The sequence below is a fragment of the Paramormyrops kingsleyae genome, chromosome 12, assembly GCF_048594095.1.
Source record: "Paramormyrops kingsleyae isolate MSU_618 chromosome 12, PKINGS_0.4, whole genome shotgun sequence".
Taxonomy (NCBI): domain Eukaryota; kingdom Metazoa; phylum Chordata; class Actinopteri; order Osteoglossiformes; family Mormyridae; genus Paramormyrops; species Paramormyrops kingsleyae.
This window is the reverse complement of record NC_132808.1, coordinates 10114830-10137548: the sequence shown is the minus strand read 5'-3', so window position 1 is coordinate 10137548 and position 22719 is coordinate 10114830. Positions and strand designations below refer to the sequence as shown.

Here is a 22719-nt window from a genome sequence, read left to right as displayed (position 1 = left end):
ACATCACATAAACATCCAGGAATCCATAAGTAATAAGATCATCAATCCAGGAGACAGTGACCGGATACGCTGCCAAATGTGCTGATGTGACTGTCAAAAGCTTGTTAATAGGGCTGGGCGATATTATACCGGTATGATATCGCCCAGCCCTACTTGTTACCATATATAGCTATGAGAAGCCTTTGTTACATGCCGCTGTTAGTTTTCATGTTCAGGTTCAGCCCTGCCCACAGCCCTCGTCTTCTCAGCTCGCCCTCCATTCGCTGCTTGCCAGGTTGTTCTCCACTCAATGAGGGCTGATTGATCGTGAGGATCAGAATGGCTAAATGGGCCCATGCTGAAAAAATCAGTGGCTACTTCATGAACACCAGAGACAGCAGGCGGTTGTGGCTGTCAGGGTCAGCTTGTCGTCAGTCTTTGTGTTTTCCCTTGATCCCTGATGGCCACACGGTTGTCTATGAACTCCTCTGTCTTGTGATCCAATCCCACCCCCTCTGTTTTTGTATTGTTCACTGTTTCATTGGTTTCATCAGATTTTCTGTTACTGTGATTTTGTGCTTTTCTGTTTTGGTTTCTTGCTTTGTGATTGTCTTTTACCTGTCTTTCTTATTCCCCCCATGTTAGATTTTGTTTTCCTTATTTCTTTGTCAGTTCCTAGTTTCCCTGTTTCAGTTTCTGATTAATTATTAGTTTCATCTGAGGCCTGTTTTCCAAACCCTTGTTAATTAGTCTCACCTGTCCTGTGTTAGTCTTGTTTCCTCTTAGTATTTAAGTCTCTGCCTCTGTTCACTTCCCCAGTGGTTTGTTGATTGTGATTATTGGATGTTAGATGTCTTACCTGCCCTGTTTCTGTAATTAGTCTTTGTTTATTCCCCATTTACTTTTGACCCCTTGAGGTCCTTTGTTTTTGTTATTGTTTTCTTGTATTTTTTTTTTTGTTAATTGAATAAACCCTTCCGTTGCCCCGTGAAGCCACCAGTAGGTCGTCCACCTCTGTTCCCTGCCTGCATGATGCTACACCCACACCCCAAACCCGTCTGAGTTCACGACAGTGGCAGGGAATCCAGGCCATAACCGATTATAAAACCTGACTGCAAATTGATGACAGTGACACTACACTTCCTGACAGACAAGACCAAGGCAGGGCGAGACCAAGACAAGATCAGAAACAGACTAATGTCTCAGTCTACATAACATGACACATTATAAAATGTGGAGCATTGGCACCATCTTGGGACTAAGCAGTATATCATTCCAGTAGCAAAGAAAACAGCTGCAACCTGCTTGAACAACTACAATCCTATTACACTGATGGTGATTGTAATAAAATACTTAGAACAGCTCATTAAAAGTCACACCATAGCAAACCTTCCCATTTTGTTGGATTCACACCATTTCGATCATCCTAACCAGTCTATAGAAGAGGCTATATCTTCCATACTCCATATAGTTGCTGTGTCACTTGGACAGTAAAAATCCTTGTCAGATTTCTGCACACAGACTTTAGCTCTGCAGTATCCTAATTCCACATAGGCTGGTTATAACACTTTCCCAGTCTGGTCTCAGCACCTTCACCTGTTGCTGGATCATGGATTTCCTGATAGAGACCTCAGACAATCCAGGTTGGCTGCAGGACTTCAGGCTCCATCACGGTGAATATAGGGACCCCCCAAGGGTATTTGCTCAGCCCACTGCTCTTGACGCTGCTAACTCATGACTGCTCTGCTAAATTCACCGAGAACCAGATCATCAAGTTTGCTGACAATACGACTGCCGTGGGATTTATCAGTAACAATGATGAGACAGCATACAGACAGGAGGTCAACAATCTAGTAGGCTGCTGCAAAGATTGGCAAACCTGCAAACCTGGCCCTGAACATCAACAAAACCAGGGAGATGATTGTGGATTTCAGGACTCCCATTACCCAAACACCACTCAGCATTAGTGGTTTCACAGTGGAGACGTGGAGAACATTAAATCCCTGGGAATCTACATCTCTGACAGATTCAATTGGTCCCTGAATTGTAATAAGATCATCAAATGGGCCCAACAGAGACTGCAGGTCCTCAGGAAGCTGAAACAGGCAATGCTGCCTGTGACGTTCTCACCACCTTCTACAGAGGTACGGTAGAGAGGGTTCTAACATGCTGCATCTCCAGCTGGTATTCCAGTTTACACAGAGACAGACATCAAGGCCCTGCTAAGGATAATCAGAGGGGCGGAGAGGATTATTGGCGTGTCTCTGCCCTCTGTCCAGGAGCTGATCCAGGGGAGATGCCTTCAAAGGCTACACAGCATTGACAATGACCCATCCCACCCTATCAGCAGTTTCTACCCCTGTTAATAAAGCAGGAGGTGCTGTAGCATCAGAACCAGAACCACTAGGCTCTGCAACTGCTTTATTACGCAGCACATTAATCATATCAGTACATTAAGCTGGTTCACTCTACATTACTGCTTGTTTGCACATCTGTACTACTTTACCTAGCACAATTCACATCACTATCGCTGAGGTCCTGTTTTTATGTTGTTAAGTATTTTCTAATGTCACACATGACCATAGAGAAACGCTGTTTGATTTTGCCATATATTTAATAATGTGTGGTTGAAATGACAATAGAGCTGAATCTGAATCTGAATGTAAGAAAAGGGTGACAGATGACGCATCAGACCATGTTACTCTTTCCCATTGTTCAGGGATCCATGTTCTGTGCTCCTTACACCAGGTTATGTGTCTCTGTTCACTGGCCTTGGATAGAAGCGCTTTCTGAATGGCAGCCCTGCCATAAATCCCAGCTTTGTGAAGTTCATGACTTTTTTGTTGGGACTTCAGTCCTGTGGTCATTTTTGAGGCTGTACTTTTGTGATGTTTACCAGCCACCCTGTCTGTCTGTCTGTCCCTGTCTGTCTGTCTGTCTGTCCCTGTCTGTGAGCTTTGACTTTTGACCACTGTTCCTCTTTGCTGATTCACTATGTCCGTGTTTGGTTATGGTTTTTCAGACTATCTCCCTTGTATTAATTTAGCTGTTTTTGTTCCTGCTGCACGGCTAATTCTGTTATTATCTGCTATCATCTACAGCCCTGGTGATTATTGTGCATGCGCCATTTAATCGCGATGTGACATCATGCAGCCCTAGATCTTTGCCAGGATTCACTCAGGAAGCCCGGCTCTGTGACCCCGGAAGGTATGATGTGTAATGTTATATGGTTTATCATCCAGAGCTGTACTTTCCCACCATTTTATACTGAGTCTGACTGGAATGCTAACAATTAGCAATGAATGCTAACAATAGGACAGCTTATAGGACAATTGTGGGGAGACAAGGCCAGGAGGCCCCAGGATGATGAGGAGAACGGCTGATGTGAGGCTGTAATGCAGCTCAGGAGAGAGAAGTGAGGAGAGGCGACACTTAGGAGAGGCTGCAGTCTCAGCCGCATGGGGAACATCTTGCTGAATAAATAAAGGGCTTATTATGGCTCATCATGGCACCTCCAAAGAACCAGGAATAAGCAGCAAAATACCAGGGAAACATTCATGGTGATAAACTGTAATAATGTATCATCACGGTCATAGATAAGATCTCTCTAAGGGTGTGAAGTGTTTGTATGTACAATGTAGGTCAGTTTGTATACTTTTGAGAATAGGGAAAATAGGAAATAAGGAAAATACTTACATTTTGCTTAAAAATAATCATGAAATTAATATTTCAATAAGAATCATTATGCAAAGTGTTACAATTTCAAACTGCATATAAACAGGGAAAGTTAAATTTTGAGAACTACATGGATTTTAATTGTACTCTGATGACTCAATTTAAAGGGTGACTCATGTAAATTATCAGTAACAAACAGGCTGAATATGGTTCAGTATAAAATTTCATACTTACAGTAAAATCCCTCCAAGCGCTTTTCTTCCTGATACAATAAATAATCCTTGATAATGATGCAGACACAGATTCCCAAAGCAGCCACTGCAATCGGAATTGAATATTCTAAAAAGGGAAAGATCACATCAGTCTGTGCTGTATAAGTATCCACACTAGTGCCTTATCCTATCAGTATTATTAATATAAAATGTAACATCATGACTGTCTATGTTTAATAAATCAAAGGTTTTCCTCATTTAAACAATCGCTGTCTTACATATTCAGAATACACAAATGTGTTTGCTGTGTTCAGCTCATGTTATGTTTATGAAACAGTATTTGAGAATACAGACACTATATGAGATTTGAGAGAAACTTTATTGATCCCAAGGGGAAATTCTTCTGCAAATAGCAGCAAGTGTGAAGAAGACAGACAGAGATACATATAGAGCAAAACAGACAAAGTGCAGAGACAAAATAATAAGTAAAGCTGGCACCAAGAAGTTAAAAAGTACACAATACAAAAATAAAATATCCTGAAAATATTAAGAAAATGAGTAAATATTATTATTTAATATTAATATACTAATGAGCCAAAACATTATGACTACCCCCACGTGATGTGAATGATGTTGACTATCTGGTGAAAACGGCGCATGTCAAGGTCTGGGATATATTAGACAGCATTTGATACTCTTAGTTGACATGTTGAATGCAGAATAAATGGGCAGAGATAAAGATCTTTTTTTTGGAGTGTTTTGAGTGTTTGTGTGCTTTACCTGTTTACGTGGGTGGCTGTTTATTTCTATTTATTGTTCTTATTTCGGTCAGCGTGAGTGCTTGTCTGTCCTGTCTGTTAATCAACAGCGCGATTATTACCGACAGAGAGCTGCGGGTGTCGCGTGCGCGGCGTTTTTCTGTCCGCGTTTAAACTCCGTAACAAACACCCGCGGGGCGATTATAACTAATAACATCTAACGTCGGTATCGCTACCAAGCGTCGGAAAAGGACAGTTGCTCCTGAGCTTTGCTCGGTCGCCAGTCGGGGCCGGGAGGACATTTTCCACTTTTTTCCCGCTCCGGCAGTAGCCTGCTGTGAGGGGGTTTTTGTGGTTTTTCGACCTCCCAAGAGCAACTTCGATTTCGCCTTGTTTTTAGTTCATACTTGGTTCAGGCAGAAGTTCTTCTGGTAAGTAGTAGTAAGTTTATCAGGTTTAAAATTTTTAATAAAATAATAATTAAGTTCCGTTTTAACACAAGTAATAACTTATTTTAGTGTACTCCGCACGTTACTGCATTTATTGTTACGCAAATTAATCTTTATAGTTAAATACACTATATAAATTTACTGGGCTGGGAGTACGGGGTCATAGTGAGTTAGTTAATTATGGGGCCAGCTCAGTGTTGCGTTTGCAAGATGTTTGCCCTTCTGGACGTTAGTGTCCAGTCGGACTTCATCTGCGAGCGATGTAAGCTAGTGGACTCACTCATGGTCAAGGTTCGCGACCTTGAGGAGCAACTGGCTCGCATCCAATGCAACAGTGAGTTAGATGAGCTAGTTGATACGCCGTTTAGGGAGACGGTGTGTACGCCACTAACGGGGGGGAGGGAGAATGAAGAGCAGAGAGGTCGAGAGAGCTGGGTGACCGTAGGTCGTAGACGCAGGAAAAGGCGTACACACGTTACAGAGGCGGCATCACCTGAGGTGTCTGTGTCTAACAGGTTTCAGGTGCTTCCAGCTTTAGAGCCGGAAGGGACTGGGGAAGCAGGTGGGCCCTTGGGCACTGAGGAGCCCCCTCCCCCCAGAAAGAGGGAGGTTGTGGTAGTGGGGGATTCAATTATTAGGGGAGTAGACAGTTATGTGTGCACGCGTGATAGAGGGTCCCGTACGGTGTCTTGCCTGCCTGGTGCCCAGGTAGGAGACCTTCCAGATCGTGTGGACAAGCTTTTGGCCCCAGCTGGGGTGGATCCAGTTGTCGTGGTGCATGTTGGCACCAACGACATAGGCAAGGGTAGAAGGGCTGTTCTGCAGGATAAATTTATAGAAGTCGCCAATAAGCTTAGAAGCAGAACGTCCATGGTGGTATTTTCCGAAATACTCCCCGTGCCACGCGCAAGTGAGGTTAAGTTAGCTGAGATAAGGAGATTAAATGCGTGGCTAAAAGGATGGTGTAGGAAAGAGGGGTTTAGGTTTATGGGGCACTGGAGGACCTTCTGGAACAGGTGGGACCTGTTCAAGCCGGATGGGTTGCATCTGAACCGGAGGGGAACCAGTGTACTGGGAAGGCGTATTTGTAGAGTAGTTGAGGAATGTTTAAACTAGGGACTGGGGGGGCAGGGAGGTTAGTTAAGTATGTAACTGGGGGGAAACGGAAAGCCCAAAAAAATCATATTATAAGTAGGCACTGTAATAAGCCTACCCTTTGTTGTCTGTATTTAAACGCCAGGAGTATTAGGAATAAAATTCATGATTTAGAGGCTCTTATCTCATCGGACTCTTATGATATTATAGCAATAACTGAAACGTGGTTGAGTGATAAGGATGGACAAGAATATAATATGGATGGTTACACATTGTTCCGTAAAGACCGTATAGGTAAGAAGGGAGGTGGTGTTGCAGTATATGTAAAGGAAATCTTGCAGGCAAGGGAGCTTACTGATATAAGTAAAAGTACGGAAGCTATATGGGTAAAATTAGATGCTACAAACTCAAATAGCCTAATTGTCGGTGTTTGTTACAGAGCACCCAATGTAGCTGCTGAGGAAAGCAGATTGTTATACAGTGATATTAGGATTATGAGCAATAAAAATGATGTGGTAGTTATGGGTGATTTTAATCTACCGGGGATACAGTGGGACATTGTTGCTGGCTCTTCTGAAAATGAACTTGAGATGGTGGAATTAGTACAGGATTGTTTTTTTACTCAGTTTGTTAACACCCCTACCAGGGGAGATGCCATTCTTGATCTTGTTTTGTCTAATAACCAGGACAGGATTGGTAAATTAGATGTTTTAGAACCACTTGACAGTAGCGATCATAACATGGTTAAATTTGAGGTTAAGTTTAGTGCCCGAAGAGCAAAGTCCAAATCAAAAATATATAATGTTAGGAAGGCTAACTTCAATTGTATGAGATTAAAACTAGAAACCGTGAACTGGATGGAGTTAAATAACAAAACTGTTGAAGAGGCATGGGAATTTTTTAAAAGCACATTATTGCAAGTACAAGAGGACTTCATACCTGTTTCTAGCAAGAATAAATCTAGGAAATTGCAACCTAGGTGGTTTAATAGGGACATAAAGTATAAAGTAAGGAGGAAAAGGGCTTTGTTCCAGAGGTGGAAAATAACTGATGATGACATAATAAAGCAAGAGTATCTAAATCTACAGGCTGAATTAAAAAATGACATTAGACGAGCTAAAAGGAATGTCGAAAGGAAGATCGCATTGGAGGCTAAGGATGACGTTAAAAGTTTCTTCCAGTATTTTAACTCTAAAAGAGCTCTAAAAGCTGAAATTACTAATCTGCAGGATAGTAAGGGTCTTATAATTGAAAACGACATTGACATAGTACATGAGTTCAATGATAGTTTTGCACGGGTATTCACTGTCGAGGACACTAGTAACTTACCAGTTCTTATTACTAATTCAACATCGTCTATAACTAATATATATATAACTGAAGCTGATGTTTTGCAAAGCCTAGCTAAGCTCAAAATAAATAAATCACAGGGCCCTGATGGCATCTTACCTATAGTGTTAAAAGAGATGAGGGATATTATTTGCCGACCCTTAACATTACTGTTTCAAAAATCCTTATCTGAAGGTGTGGTACCTTCTGATTGGAAGCATGCCAACATAACGCCCATTTTCAAAAAAGGGGATAGAAGTAATTTGTCAAACTATAGGCCAATCAGTCTAACTTGTATAACTGGTAAAGTTATGGAGGCTATAATCAAAGAGAAAATGGTAGATTACCTGGACTCAAATAACATTTTGAGGGATAGCCAGCATGGATTTAGGAGAGGTAGATCCTGTTTAACAAATCTGTTGGAGTTTTTTGAGGAAGCTACTCAGGAAGTTGATGATAAGAAGGCCTATGATGTCATCTATTTAGATTTCCAAAAGGCTTTTGATGTTGTTCCCCACAAGAGGCTCTCACTTAAACTCAAAGCGACAGGTATTTTAGGAACTGTAGCGACTTGGATTGATAACTGGTTAACGGATAGGAAGCAGCGAGTAGTTATAAGAGGCTCGATGTCACAGTGGGCCTGCGTTCATAGTGGGGTACCGCAGGGTTCAATTTTAGGACCACTTTTGTTCCTAATTTACATAAATGATATAGACACCAATATATACAGTAAACTGGTGAAATTTGCAGATGACACCAAGGTGGGTGGTGTAGCAGATACTGAACTAGCGGCTCAGCAGCTACAGCGGGATCTTAATTTAATTAGTGACTGGGCTGACACCTGGCAGATGAAATTTAACATAGACAAATGTAAGGTACTCCATGTAGGGAGCAGAAATATAAAGTACAGGTATTTTATGGGACCTACTGAAATAAAGGTAGCTGATTATGAGAAAGACCTTGGTGTGTATGTTGATGCTTCCATGTCTCATTCTCGCCAGTGTGGGGAAGCAATAAAAAAGGCCAATAGGATGTTGGGGTACATCTCCAGGTGTGTGGAGTTTAAGTCAAGGGAGGTAATGCTAAGATTATACAATTCCTTGGTGAGACCTCACCTAGAATATTGTGTACAGGTTTGGTCACCATATCTTAAAAAGGACATAGCGGCCTTAGAAAAGGTGCAGCGTAGGGCCACAAGAATGATTCCTGGTCTTAGAGGAATGTCATACGAGGAAAGGTTATTTGAGCTAAATCTGTTCAGCCTCAAGCAAAGGAGACTGAGGGGGGACATGATCCAGGTCTATAAGATTCTAACAGGTTTGGATGCTGTTCAACCGAATAGTTACTTCAGCATTAGTTCAAATACAAGAACTCGTGGCCATAGGTGGAAATTAGCGGGAGAACATTTCAAACTGGATTTAAGGAAGCACTTCTTTACACAGCGTGTAGTCAGAGTATGGAATAGTCTTCCTGATAACGTAGTGCAAGCTGAATCCTTGGGTTCCTTTAAATCAGAGCTAGATAAGATTTTAACAACTCTGAGCTATTAGTTAAGTTCTCCCCAAGCGAGCTCGATGGGCCGAATGGCCTCCTCTCGTTTGTATAGTTCTTATGTTCTTATTTCTTATGTTTATCTGAGTGACTTTGACAAGGACCAAATCATCATGGCCAGACGACTGGGTCAGAGCATCTCTCTTGCAAAGCTTGTGGGGAGCTGAGAACCTACTGAGAGAGTCTGAGGAGGGAAAAACCACCATCTGCTGACAGGGTGCTGGGCGGCCAAGACTGATCGATGTGAGATGTGAATGAAGGCGATCCCGTCTGGGACAAACAAAGGATTGTGTGGCCTGGCCCCCCCAGAGAGTATGCACCTGCTGCACGAGCCGTGTGCGGTGACAGCTCAGAGCTGGGGAGGCCCGCGTGGGCCACTGAAGCAGCTGAGCTGTTACAAGCCCCCATATTGGGGCCCCAGTCTGCTGGGGGTGTAGCCAGCCTGACCACCTCCTCAGGGAAGGACCCATGCAGGACCAAGCGCAGGATAAAGATAAAGATAAAGATAATCTTTATTGTCATTGTCACGTGGACAACGAAATTGAAAAAGCAACTCGACTCAATGTGAGGCATAAAAAGAGTAATAAATATTAAAGATATACAAATTGCACTGAATACTGCATTGTCTATATAGATTGCACTAAATACACAGACTGCACTGAAGAATAAGAAATTAATCATTATGTTTTGCATTTAAAGCCATGATTGCTTTGGGATAAAAACTGTTTTTTGGGCGATTTGTCCTGATTTTCATTGTTCTGTATCTCTTGCCTGATGGCAAAAGCTGAAAGAGACAGTGACTGGGATGTGATGAATCCTGTAAAATGTCCATGGCTTTTTTCCGGCATCAGGAGGTGTAGATCTGTTCCAGGGTGGGGAGGGGGCAGCCAATCGTTTTCTCCGCTGCCCTGATGACCCTGTGGAGAGCTTTCATGTCTGAGGAGGTGCAGCTGCTGTACCACACGCAGAGTCCGTATGTAAGTACGCTCTCCATGGAACAGTGGTGAAAGGCAAGGGGCAGATTTTGGGGAGACGGTTCTTTCTGAGGATTCTCAGAAAATACAGTCTCTGCTGCGCCTTCTTCAGCAGCTCCTTGGTGTTCACACTCCAGCTCAGGTCATCCTCCAACTCAATACCCAGGAACCTGAACACCGGGACCCTCTCCACATATCCCCTGCCGATGTTGAGTGGCTGGATGTCCGTTTTATTTTTCCTGAAATCAATAACCAGCTCCTTTGTTTTTGTGGTGTTGAGCAAAGCAGTCTGGCGTAGCTCCCCTGCTGCTCCAGATGGGTCAAGGCAGCATGAAGGGCTGTGGCCACAGCATCCTCTGTGGATCTCTCTGCCTTGTAAGCAAATTGGAATGGGTCCAAGTCTGCTGGCAGGCAGGCCATGATATGACTCTGCACCAGTTTCTCAAAGCACTTCATAATGACTGATGTGAGTGTCACTGGGCGGAAATCATTCAGACTGTTTGTGATGGATTTTTTGGCAGCGGAACAATGATGGAAGACTTAAGGCAAGATGGAACAGTGGCCTGGGACAGGGACTGATTGAAAAGCCTAGTAAGGACTCCAGCCAGTTGATCCGCGCAATCCTCCAGTACCCGCCCAGTCACACCATCAGGTCCTGCAGCCTTCCTCGGGTTCACCTTCCTCATCACCCGCTTCACCTCCCACTCTTCCACAGTGAGTGTGTTGCTGTGGTAGCTAGGTGGAGGTGGAGCTGCTGTTGGTGTCACTTCAAAGCGGGAAAAGACGATGTTCAGCTCCTCTGCCAGAGAAGCAGCTCCCTCAGCGGCCGTGGAGTTACTGGATTTGTGGCTGGTGATGTGCTGGACGCCCTGCCACACCTGCCTGGTGATGTTACTCCTCAGATGGTCCTCTATCCTCCTTCTGTAGGCTGCCTTGGCCTCTCGGATGCCTCTCTTCAGGTTGGCTCTCGCTGCACTGATAGTGCTCTATCCCCGCACCTGAAAGCAGTGTTCCTGTCTTTCAGCAGGTTCTGCACCTCCCTCGTCATCCAGGGCTTCCTATTAGGATAAATTCCAGGGCTTCCTATTAGTATGCGTCTATCCCTGGTGAAGTTGTCCGTGCAGAACCTGATGTAATCCAGTACTGCTGTGGTATGGGACTCCAGATCCTGGTGATCAAAATCTCCCAGTCAGTTCTCTGGAAGTCGGGGAGCACACAGCCGCAGTGTCTGGACGCGCCGCCATCTTGCTTGCTGTTATTGCTATTAACAGTGCAGGGTCTGTGTAGAGGGGGCTGTATGCACCCCTAGCACACTCACCCCGTCACCACCTGCTGCAGGAGGGGCCCAGCAACACAGATGGGGGAGTCTGACTCCGTTCCCCCCGAAGCTTATGATGACGCCCCCCGGTGGCAATGGTGGGTCACACCTGTGCTTGGGACTATTGCCATGTCCCTGTCACAGTGAAGGGAGGCCCCTGCTCCGTCATAGTGGACATGGGGGGGCCACTGTGACACTGGTGAGGCCTGATGTGGGGCAGCCTGGACTCAGCTGAAGTCGACCTCTGTGCAGCTGCACATGGTGCCTTGTGAGGTGACCCCCCCCATGAGAGGCAGGGGGATGCTGTCTGTGGCTCTCAGGGGCAAGACGGTGCATCACCCAGTGTGAGTATCAGCAGTGCAGGACCCCTGCATCCTGGGGTTAGAGTCCCTCAGGGCTACGGGCTGCTGGATAGACCTAGAGTGCGGGACTCTGAGCTTCTGGGGAGGGCCTGTCATCACCCCGGCACCTGAGGTCACTAAATTATATAAGGCTGGAATTGCATTTGCCCGGAGCTACCCAGCTCATCTCTGCATCACCCTAGATGCACTGTAAAAAAATGTTCAGCCAACTCAAAAATTCAAGGCAACATGCTGCAATACATTTTTGAGTAAAGCTAGTCAATTCAGTTACAAAAGTTCAACAAAACTGTAGACAGAGGTTCAGCTAACTTTGACTTCAGGGTTAAGGCAACACTGTAATACAAGTTAGATTAATTTAGGTACAAAGTTTCAATAAACTTGGATTGTTAAATTGTCAACACTATTTTGCAAGTTCGATTAACATAGGTACAGAGGTTTAGTCAACTTTGTTTGAGGAGCCAAATTAAATTTAGATAAACCTGCCTTGTTTAGGTGACATCTTAAGAGTTAATGTTTTCATTAACTTTTTTAAATAGCAAGATTCAACTGTAATATTTCAAGTTGCCTTGTTTAGAGTACTAAAAAACTTATATTACCATTAGAACCTACAGGCTAAAAAAGGAAACATTGGATCAACTTAAAATATTACTTCATTTTTTCAAACTTTTTTCTCCACCCCTGGTGGCAGAAGGCAAAATTACAAGCTAATTATTCCTCATCCTCTGCCTGTCTCAACCTAATGCAATTTAAAGTGCTGCATAGATGCACTAAAGCAGAGCCAAATTAGCAAAAAACTTCACTGGTATTAGCAAAGCCTGTATAAGATGTGCCTCTGTCCCGTCACACCGAGCACATACCTTCTGGCCATGTGCAAAATTAATAAGATTTTGGAAACACTTTTTCAAAATCATGTCTGACGTTCTGGAGACTGATATCACACCCTGTCCACTCATTGCCATTTTTGGAGTTCCTCTGAACCACTCTTGGATTACTAAAGGGAAATTAAATATTTTATCATTTGCATCTTTGATTGCCTGTAGATGTATCCCCTTACATTAGAAGTGACCCAAGCCTCCCTCAGAACACTCTCAGCAGACTGATCTGTCATTGTTTAAACTGGAAAAGATCAAACTTTCTCTTAGAGGGTTGACTGAGAAGTTTAACACCACATGGCAGCCTTTCCCTCCCCCTATACTAAATTTCCCCCCCTTTCGTATTTGTTGTTTTTTTAAATGAATTTCTGTAACCAGCAAAAACAAAAAAGATGAAGCTGTCAATAACTGATTATTTTAAAAAACAAAATGAGGAGAGAGAGGATGCTGGTGGGGAGGGGGAGCCGACGAGAGATCCCGACTCAGACACCACTGAGGACGAGGCCGGTGGGGAGGGAGAGCCGACGAGAGATCCCGACTCGGACACCGCTGAGGACGAGGCCGGTGGGGAGGGAGAGCGGACGAGAGATCCCGACTCGGACACCGCGGAGGACGAGGCCGGTGGGGAGGGAGAGCGGACGAGAGATCCCGACTCGGACACCGCGGAGGACGAGGCCGGTGGGGAGGGAGAGCCGACGAGAGATCCCGACTCGGACACCGCGGAGGACGAGGCCGGTGGGGAGGGAGAGAGGACGAGAGATCCCGACTCGGACACCGCTGAGGACGAGGCCGGTGGGGAGGGGGAGCCGACGAGAGATCCCGACTCGGACACCGCGGAGGACGAGGCCGGTGGGGAGGGAGAGCGGACGAGAGATCCCGACTCGGACACCGCGGAGGACGAGGCCGGTGGGGAGGGAGAGCCGACGAGAGATCCCGACTCGGACACCGCGGAGGACGAGGCCGGTGGGGAGGGAGAGAGGACGAGAGATCCCGACTCGGACACCGCTGAGGACGAGGCCGGTGGGGAGGGAGAGCCGACGAGAGATCCCGACTCGGACACCGCGGAGGACGAGGCCGGTGGGGAGGGAGAGAGGACGAGAGATCCCGACTCGGACACCGCGGAGGACGAGTGTGCAGGTGCAGGTAAGGAAGGACCGGCGGAGACAGGGAAGGAAATTAAGTACCACTTTCAGCAGCAGTGGCTAACCAGTACCCATGGTTACGGTACGAGGGTAATGCTATGCTGTATATACTGTAAGCAATGTGGCCCGTCCATCGCAGGTAGCTCAAAATTTGTTACCAGGTCAACACAATTCAAACTTTAAACTCTGACATTGCACAATGACCGTAAAAGACACGAAACCTACAGGGACTGATGTTCCCCGAAACCCTGAGCCCCTCTCCACTGCATTGCAGCGGTTAGATGAGAACAATCACTCAATGGAGGAGACGGAAAGAGGAACTCCCGCTCACCAAATTCAAATCTCAAATCACACTGATGAAAAAGAGCAGGTTGTATGTTAATCCAACTTATGCCAATGACAGCCTGTGCTCAGTTCATAGCCGAGATATCAGACAACCTCCAGTAAAAGACTGCAGACAAAATTGCCTCCGTACCGTTTGTCAATTATGATACATAGTGAAACTAATATTTCCAGCCAAAAATGTGAGAATGTGTCACTGAAAGGCCGTCCAATATCCTAAGTGGCCGTATTGAGGTTGAACACGCCCATGTAGAAGGTAAGAAGTGTGTGAGTGAGTGATTTCTCTTAAAATATGATGCTATGACTAATTACCATGAAAAAAAACTTATACATGTTCATTATAATAACCTAAACTTTAGAATATAATGTACACTGCCCGGCCACTAAAAAAGTCGCAATTTGAATTTTTCGTTTAACGTTTTTTTGGCCGGGCACTGTATAAGCCTAATGTTCAAGGTAAATTTTACAATAGACAGAGTATTTTTATACGCAAAGGGAAATTTCAGTGTGAAAGAAGCTGTCACATAGATTACAAAGTGCAGGTTTGTCATTAATGTACAAATAAAATTTTAAATGTTCATTGTGCATTACAAATATAAAAAGTCCAAATGATGAAATATGATAAAAATGACAAAGAATTCGATATCTGTTTGCTTCATGTAATGCATGTTATGATGTAACCAAGAAGCATTTGCTAGCCTCCGTCCAAAATGCGCAAACTGGTTGGACAAACCCATCGCCTTGGAGCAGATGGAGCAGCTGTTACTCTGGGCCACAAAGGTGGAGTGATATCTCTCCTCCAAGCAGAGGCCGGGTCCTTTGCTCCCCCATTACACTGCAGGCCACACAGGTATGTTGTGGCTTAACATTTGCCTGTAAACATAGTCATTCTATAAAAACCAAATTATATACTATATTCTGTTCTATCTAAAGATTGGAGCTGGGGTTGTTGAGTGTTCAAAGGGATGTCTCTGTAACTGGGCAGGTACATGACCTGCTCCACCTCATCTGGAAAACACACCACTGCAGCCCCAAATCAATGAGGGAGCTCAAACAATCGGGAGCTGAAACTGGAGTGACAGTGAATGCAGCCAGTGGGGTGAAGGGACACCAGGGAAGGGCGGCAGCACCCAGAGTTCTGGGCAGTTTACTGCAGTATATATGCAGATGGATCAGCTGGCAGGTGCCTCAGCCACTGCAGACACAGCTGGGAGAGCAAGAAAGGTTAGTATCTCACTGTTTAAAGATGGACGGTATTTCATTATTGAAATCAGTTTAATTCTGGGGTTGTACGTGAGCTGAGAATGAAAACACACTGATATATTTGCAGATCAAAGCCACCCAGGACGATGGAACATTTGTGACATTCTGCCACTTCCTGTCAGACCTTTTCGCTCCCATCAGCCGGTTTACCCTGCTGCTACAGACAATGATGTAATCCTTCCTCAGGTAAAGGAGACAGAGACCAGAGGGTGAAACATATTTTGAATCTTCCCCTAACATGTTTCTTATATGCCAATAAAAAATCAACTATGTCTTTCCAGGCTATTAGTAGCTTCAAATGTCTCCTCACTACCATAGAAAGTATGGAAGCCAGACACAAAATGGTGGCAAGTTGTGTGAGATCCTGGCAGCCATGAAGGAGCAACAGAAACAGGCAGAAAGGAGATAAAGTATCAGGCATGTGATGTTTATATAAAATCTGTTTACATTATGTTCATAAAATGTATTTAGTAGTATTTTCAGTCTTTATGCTTCACATGGTGTCACCGTTTGTAAAGGGGAGGCTGAAAAGCTGGCAGAAGGTCTACAATCAGCCAGTGTGCCCCTACACTGCAAACAGCCATGGAGCTGACCTGTGAGTCTGCAGTGAAACACCTAAAGAAAAGGTTTAGCAGTCTGCTTGGTGAGTTATTGTAATCTATCACTACATTGTGGGCACATTGACATATCTATAGTATAATTCACAGGCCTATGTATTTTCACATTTTCTGTCTCTGTCTTTTACTGATAGAGGAGAATATGAAGCACACATCAACATCCAAGGCAGTGAGGTGTTTCAACGTGAGCCTCATCTTTTGGCCAGATGATAAGCTGGAGGTCCTGAACCATGGTGTTGGAGAGGTGAAGCTTCTCTTACCCCTGTTTTACACTGGATGCATGTCCGCTGCGGTGCGTTTCTGACACGGCAGCCGCAGGTAATCGCCGCCAATAAAGTCAATGCATCAGTTTACACCAGATCCGCTGCGTTGCGTCTCTGTTCCGTCACGCGTCCGGCAGTCCGTCGAGATGCGCATCAAGTCTATTTTTGACGGAACACAGAGCGCATGTGGCAACTCCACTTCACATCATGGACGACGAAAAGTTAACTTTGGAGGTGGAGAAACACGGAATTGTGTACGACCCCAGACATCCTTTTTACAAGGACAATAGTAGAAAGGAGAAGGCGTGGAGTGAAACTGCAGAAGTTGAATCTTCCAATTAACTAAGTAAATACTTGATTTTTAATGAAAGTAACCTGTACTGTGAAGTACTTGTAAACTCCTAATAAAGTGTTCAGTAACCTACATGGGAGTGACACATTATTTTATCTATAGAAACATAGATAAATGTTATGTTAAATGTTATTCTCCCGTGGTCATGTGATCTCGCAAACCAGCGGTGCGCCGGATCAGATACGGACCACAAACGCGTCCAGTGCGAATTGGCGGACGGCCCCGGACGGAATGGGAACGCAGCGCAGTCGCACCGCAGCGGATACGCATCCAGTGTAAAACAGGGGTTAGAGCATTTCTCCACCGTCCAAGACAGGTGGGTCTGTTTGTGCTGCAGGTATATTTTTGTTGACATTATGACTGAAATTACTTTGATAACAACTTTGTTCAAACAAAACATAACGTGACAATTGTCACTGTTGATTTTGTAAATTGGTTTGATTAGTATTGCATCAGAATCAGATTTTTGCAGAATATCCTGCACTTGGTTGGGATAATGATGCTGTTCCCCACATCTGCAACAGTCTGCAAAAGAGACTTCACCTCACAAAAAAGAGTTAAGTCAGATATCAGGGCAAGTCGGCACACTGATACTGTGGAGGACCTCATTCCAATCAGTGTTGAGGATCCAGAACTGATTGATTATGGTGTCAGTGAGGATGTTAAGCTGGTTCTCCCAGGGAAAGCGGGTCAGGAGGCCCAGCTGTAAGAGCTGCCCCTCTGAGTGGAATTACTGGGGGTTACATCAGACATGAGGCATAAGATATGCTGAAGTCTATTTGTATCCAGAGACAGAGCTATATGCTGTTGTTATGCTTTGATACCATTTTTGTTATGTTTTCTTTTAAAATTATATTACAACAGGAAGAGAAAACAACATTCAGATTAAAATATTTGTCAAATATCAAGTCTCAAGTCACTATGAATATTGACATCAGTGCAAAACTATGACATGCAAATTCAGACAACTATCAACATGCAAGATCATTGATTAATACCGTGCTGATAAAGGGTGTGACCAAATCATTTTATGGTGTGGCTGAGAAAGCTGGTAGCACCAGTGCGACCAGTGGAAAAGTTAGTGGAAAAGACCTGTACCACTCCCCTGCGGCCTCAGAGTGACGGCCTGGTGGAGAGGTTTCACTGCACCCTGGAACGGCTGACCTGGATGTAAAGCGTTCTGGTAGTGGTTTGGGGATGTCGATGTTCACGTGCTCCAAAAGTTATTTTGGCTGTTCATTACCAATACACAATTACTCGTTTAATTGACCTTTTTGGTATTACAACATATAACAGTGTCTAAAGGTATTCTGAATAAGGTACGTTTTGAGTATCCTACCAGAATACAATGCTGAATACAATCAGGACTGTATATTCAGCATTGAGACACTACATGCTTATTCATAGTATTCTGCCCAAACCTGCGTGACCCTCAACCCTCACACTTACGAGTAACAATAAAAGAAACAGTGTCATAAACTCACTTTTCACTGTGAACACAAACGCGTTTTTATCCATCAATCCCTCTGCTGTCCAGACCCACACATAAGTCAGGGTTTAGACCAATAAGGGCTCAGTCCCACTCATAGGAATCGACCCCTCAATGTGAAGCTACAGTACTGCCCACTGTGTCACAAGACCTCTGGGAACCAGCAGAGGGCGCTCACAATCTCTCCTGCCTGCACCATTCAGAACTCGCCAGACCGGTTCCACCAGTTACTATCAATGCAGCTGCCTATAGTTCCCTCCTTTCCCCTCTGCCTGTTTAAGCCCCAGCTCCCCAGCAGTCCTCATTCGGACCTTGAACCCCTGGCCTGTGGTTGCACCTGGTTCTGCTGTGTCCCAGTTGCCCTGTCCCTCCATTTACACACATAATAAGTATGAAAATGCAGGGAGACTCACCTAGTTTAAATGTGCTGTTCATCCAGGCAAAGAGTTGGAAATAAATAGCAAGAAACAGCATGCTAGACATTGTGGGCTCATCTGTAAGGCAAAGAGAGCAAATCAGACACCTTCATTCTCTCATCAGTCTATACAGATATAACATGATATTAAATAACAAAGTGTCCTTGGGCTTTTCCTCCCCTGAGATAAATCCTGCCGTCCCCAGGGCCCGACTGCACTGTGAGGTCATGCACAGTAAGGCCCATGATCCGAGGGCAGCGGGGCTCAGAACACAGGCCAAGGAGTCTAATGCCCCCGCAAATCAGAGGGTCCCTCAAAACCCCATGGTGTGATGAAGATGAGGGCTGGGGGAGGGGGGGGATCCCGGACCATCCTGCATGGTGGTCAGGTGCCCCCCCCCCCCAGCCTGTACACCCTGCATGTCATCCTACATCAGGTCCACACAATAACATCCTACTGGGTAAAATGTCAGGTGCACAGGGTACAAGTGTAATCTGTCAAACACCAGAAACTGCAAACTCCACACAAAGAGCAGAGGTGGGACTCGAACCCCCAGCCCTGGAGTTAAGAAGCAGCAGTGCTGCCCACTGGGCCTGTGTGCCACGGAAAATGAAACAGCTCCAAACCTCATTCTGGTCAGAATCTTAATATGCCAATGGACATAAATGTTAATGTGTACAAATACATCCACATAAATATACTTACACAGGAAATAACTCATGATGTCAAGAATGTCTCTAAGTCGTACTGTTTCTCCCTTCCTTCGTAAGCGTATTATCCGAAACACACCGAGACCAACTGAAATAAGGGAAGATAAGTGTCAGTCACCAGACACAGAATGAAAAAACAGATGTGTTCAGTGATCCTGTGTTTGAAACCCTGCACAGCACTGTCACCTTGGGGTTCTAAGTTTGAGTCCCATATTGGATGCTGCATTAATAGTGCACAAAAGATTTAAATGGGTTATGAAACAGTGTTTCACTTGGGTATTGTATCACAATTCCCTAATTGTATAGATATTAATTATGAAAAGCACACTTTTAAATATCAATGTCATTCCAAAGTTTGACGTCTGTGTGTCTCATTCACTACAGTGTAGCAAATAAATACCTCTATACCTAGTTCTGCCCCAGTGTTCCTGACATTCCAAAGTCTAAAACAAATTTTAAATATGTACTTTACAAAACCTGAAAACGTACTTACCTGGGAATAAAACCATGATGACTGGAAACATTAATAAAGTGGAAAATGTTGCAAGTTGTTCTTGCCAAGCTACAGCTGAGTATTTTGCCAGATAAACACTGACAGCAACTAAAATAAAGTAAGAATAGAGTCAGTCACCATGAAATTCATGCCAGACAGAGTACAAAATCAGATGTGTTCATTGGTCTTGCACAGGCCTGTCACCTGGGGGTTCTGGGTTTGAATCCCTTATTGAACAATGTGGTATGAAAAGCACATCCTAGAGTGTTTGACTTGGACATTTCATCATACATGCCTAAATGTACATATTAATTGTAAAAAAAAAATAACAATCCATGTTGTACATTTCAGCCAAAAGAAACTAAATTAACAAATACATTATCTATCCATCCATCCATCCATCCATCATAACCCCTTCTAAAGCACAGTCCCATGGTGAGACTATCCCTAAAAAGCCCAGAGCAGGGTACACCCTGGTGGGGGCCAGTGTATCACAGGACACATCCACTCACACACAATGGGCCATTTTTTTACCCCATTTTAACTAAATGCATGTTGTTGTTGTTGTTGTTGTTGTGTGTGTGTGTGGGGGGGGGGGGGGGGGGACCAGAGCACCTGCAGGCAGAGGCGTCATGCTGATAGAGACTGAAGGGGCTCGGGGCCCTTCAGAGTTTTAGATTTAGGTTCCAGATTGTTTAGCCAGTTACACACTGTTTCTCGAGTGACAGTGCATATAATTATTATATAATTATCATGGCTAGTGATAGATTTTTTCTGTATTTATAGTGTTCAAATTAATTCTGAACAACACCGGTTACTGTGCTCAATTTGCAACTTTTTTTCCTTTGTAATTTCACAATGTAAGGAATGTAAATGACATTAGTAATCAACCCTACAACTCCCATGATCCTTTGCCTCAGTAAGTTTACATGGCAGTGAAGAGCAATATGCTAGACAAAAGGTAATGAAAGGAGCGCAGTGACAGGTAGCCTATAGCTAATATACTGATTACCGCACTGTATCATTCATTTCCTGTAAGAAATGTGACTGGGGTGAGACACAGATCACACACCTATAGGTTGGTCTAATATACAGCTAGATTATCATGGTTAAACAAAGAAGCCTGAGGAAATGCTGCATCAGAGACAGAACAAGCAGCAAACAGGACAGAAGGAGCGACAGAGTCTGTGACTGTAGGTGAGCATGTAGCTACTGTAGCAATCAGCCAGGAGCAGCTCATCATGTGCTGAGTTTATGTTGTGGAGTCTTTGCTGTTGATTTAGTGTTTTTAGGCTTCAGAGGAGGAGGAGGTTGACTTAGTGATTCCCAGAGAGAGACTGACAGGGACAGTTACATCAGGAGAGGCCATATTCAAGTGTAAGTAGGAAGCTCTGCCAAAACACTCTTTGGAGGAAAACAAGGAGGCTGTATGTGGTAGGATGATGCTTAATGGGGCCAAAGATGGGGGGGGGGCATATTTACCCATCAGTGGTGTCTCCTTTAAGAGCAGACGTGTCAGTGATCGCCTGATAGTCTGTAGCTCACCTTATGTGTGAGCTGGGCTGCTCCTTAGCACGTTGGGTACCATGGAGACTGCGGTTGGTGTGTATATTTTTTTCTTGTGATCAAAATTTTATTGAACAAGTATTAACATAGAAGGAAACACAACAGACCCCCCCCCCCAACACCCTCCCACCCCCTCATACCCTGAGGCAGCACCCTAAAAGAACAAGCAAAAATCCGTAAAACAGAAGAAGGCACCGGTGCATCCAGCCCCAGAGAGAGCGCAGCTGAAAGGTGAGGAAAAAATAATGATGGAAGTAGATATTGTGAAAATAAACAAACAGAAATAAAAAGGCAAGTAGTTAAAAAAAAAATTTAAATTACAAAATCACAAAATGACCCCCAACCAGCCCTTGACTAGATGCACATCTTGAAGCCAACTCTGAATGGCAGAGCTACAGGAATTATTAATCCGGGGACCAGACAGTTCAAGCAGCACCAAATTAAAGAAGGTAGATTTCCAAACAGAGGGAATGACACAGTCAGACTACAAGCCCTAAGCAGGGACCACAGCTGGAGGTAGAAAAAATTAAAGGGAAGGTAGATTAAATGCAGACATAAGAGACTGAAACGATTTGAGGGCCGAGCTGTTAAAAATGTCGCCCAGAGTGGAAATGCCCGACTGTGACCACGGTGAGCTAGAAACAGGGCCTCCAATGTTCAGGACAGGGCTGTGGAGTAACGGTGTGCTGGGGTGTCAATTCAGGATGGGGCCCAACAATTTTTTGACCCTTCTCCATGTGCGAAGGGCTTGGGAGATAACTGGACAGATAGAGGTGAAGATGGATTTTAGTTTAATGCGTAAAAAAGGGAGAGAGGATAGACAGCAGAGAAGAAAATATTCTGCGTCGATAAGAAGCCAGATGGGGCGGCATGGTGGCACAGAGGTTGGCCTCACAGCGAGAAGGTCCTGGGTTCGTTCTCAGGGCTCCTCCCACGGTTTCCTCCCATGGTCCAAAAGCGTGCAGGGCAGGTTGATGGGCGAGTCTGAATTAGCCCTGGTATTGTGTGTGTGTGGCTGTGTGTGTGTGCCCTGTGGTGTGTTGGCACCTGCCCAGGGTTAGTTCCTGCCTGCGCCTCTTGTTCCTGGGATACGCTCTGGTGACCCCAGTTGGGATTAAGAGGTTATGGTGATGGATGGAAGAAGCCAGGCAGGGGGGTGTCAGGGAAGAGTGATCCAGCTCCATAATTGGCCTTAGGGTGAAAGCATGGTGGTACATTTCAAAATTTAGGAGGGCAACACCCCCGTCTGGCTGGTCACGAATTATAGTGAAATGTCGCACGGAAGGTCTCTTACAGTCCAAAGAAACATAGAAATGGTAGATTTAACAGAGGCCCAGTATCTAGGGGGAGGAGGAAGAGGAAGCATAGAGCTAATAAAATTAATGCTTGGCAGCTCATTCATTTTAATAATGGCCACCCTTGTGTGGGATGAGAGGGAGAGAGAAGACCGTGAGGAGATGGAGACCTTAATACCCTCCAGAACACAGTGAAA

General features: G+C 44.6%; 1 protein-coding gene across 3 annotated transcripts in view; it reads right to left on the bottom strand.

Moving 5' to 3' along the window:
- LOC111839799 (uncharacterized) overlaps positions 1-22719 on the bottom strand; it is a 117294-nt gene that overhangs the window by 26375 nt on the left and 68200 nt on the right. For all 3 annotated transcript variants that reach the window (XM_072718646.1, XM_072718645.1, XM_072718647.1), the window contains 4 exons: positions 19662-19769; positions 19164-19256; positions 18456-18536; positions 3889-3993 (listed from right to left, as the gene is read on the bottom strand). In XM_072718646.1, coding sequence (XP_072574747.1) covers positions 3889-3993; positions 18456-18536; positions 19164-19256; positions 19662-19769 — 387 coding nt within the window. The remainder of the gene's footprint in view (positions 1-3888; positions 3994-18455; positions 18537-19163; positions 19257-19661; positions 19770-22719) is intronic.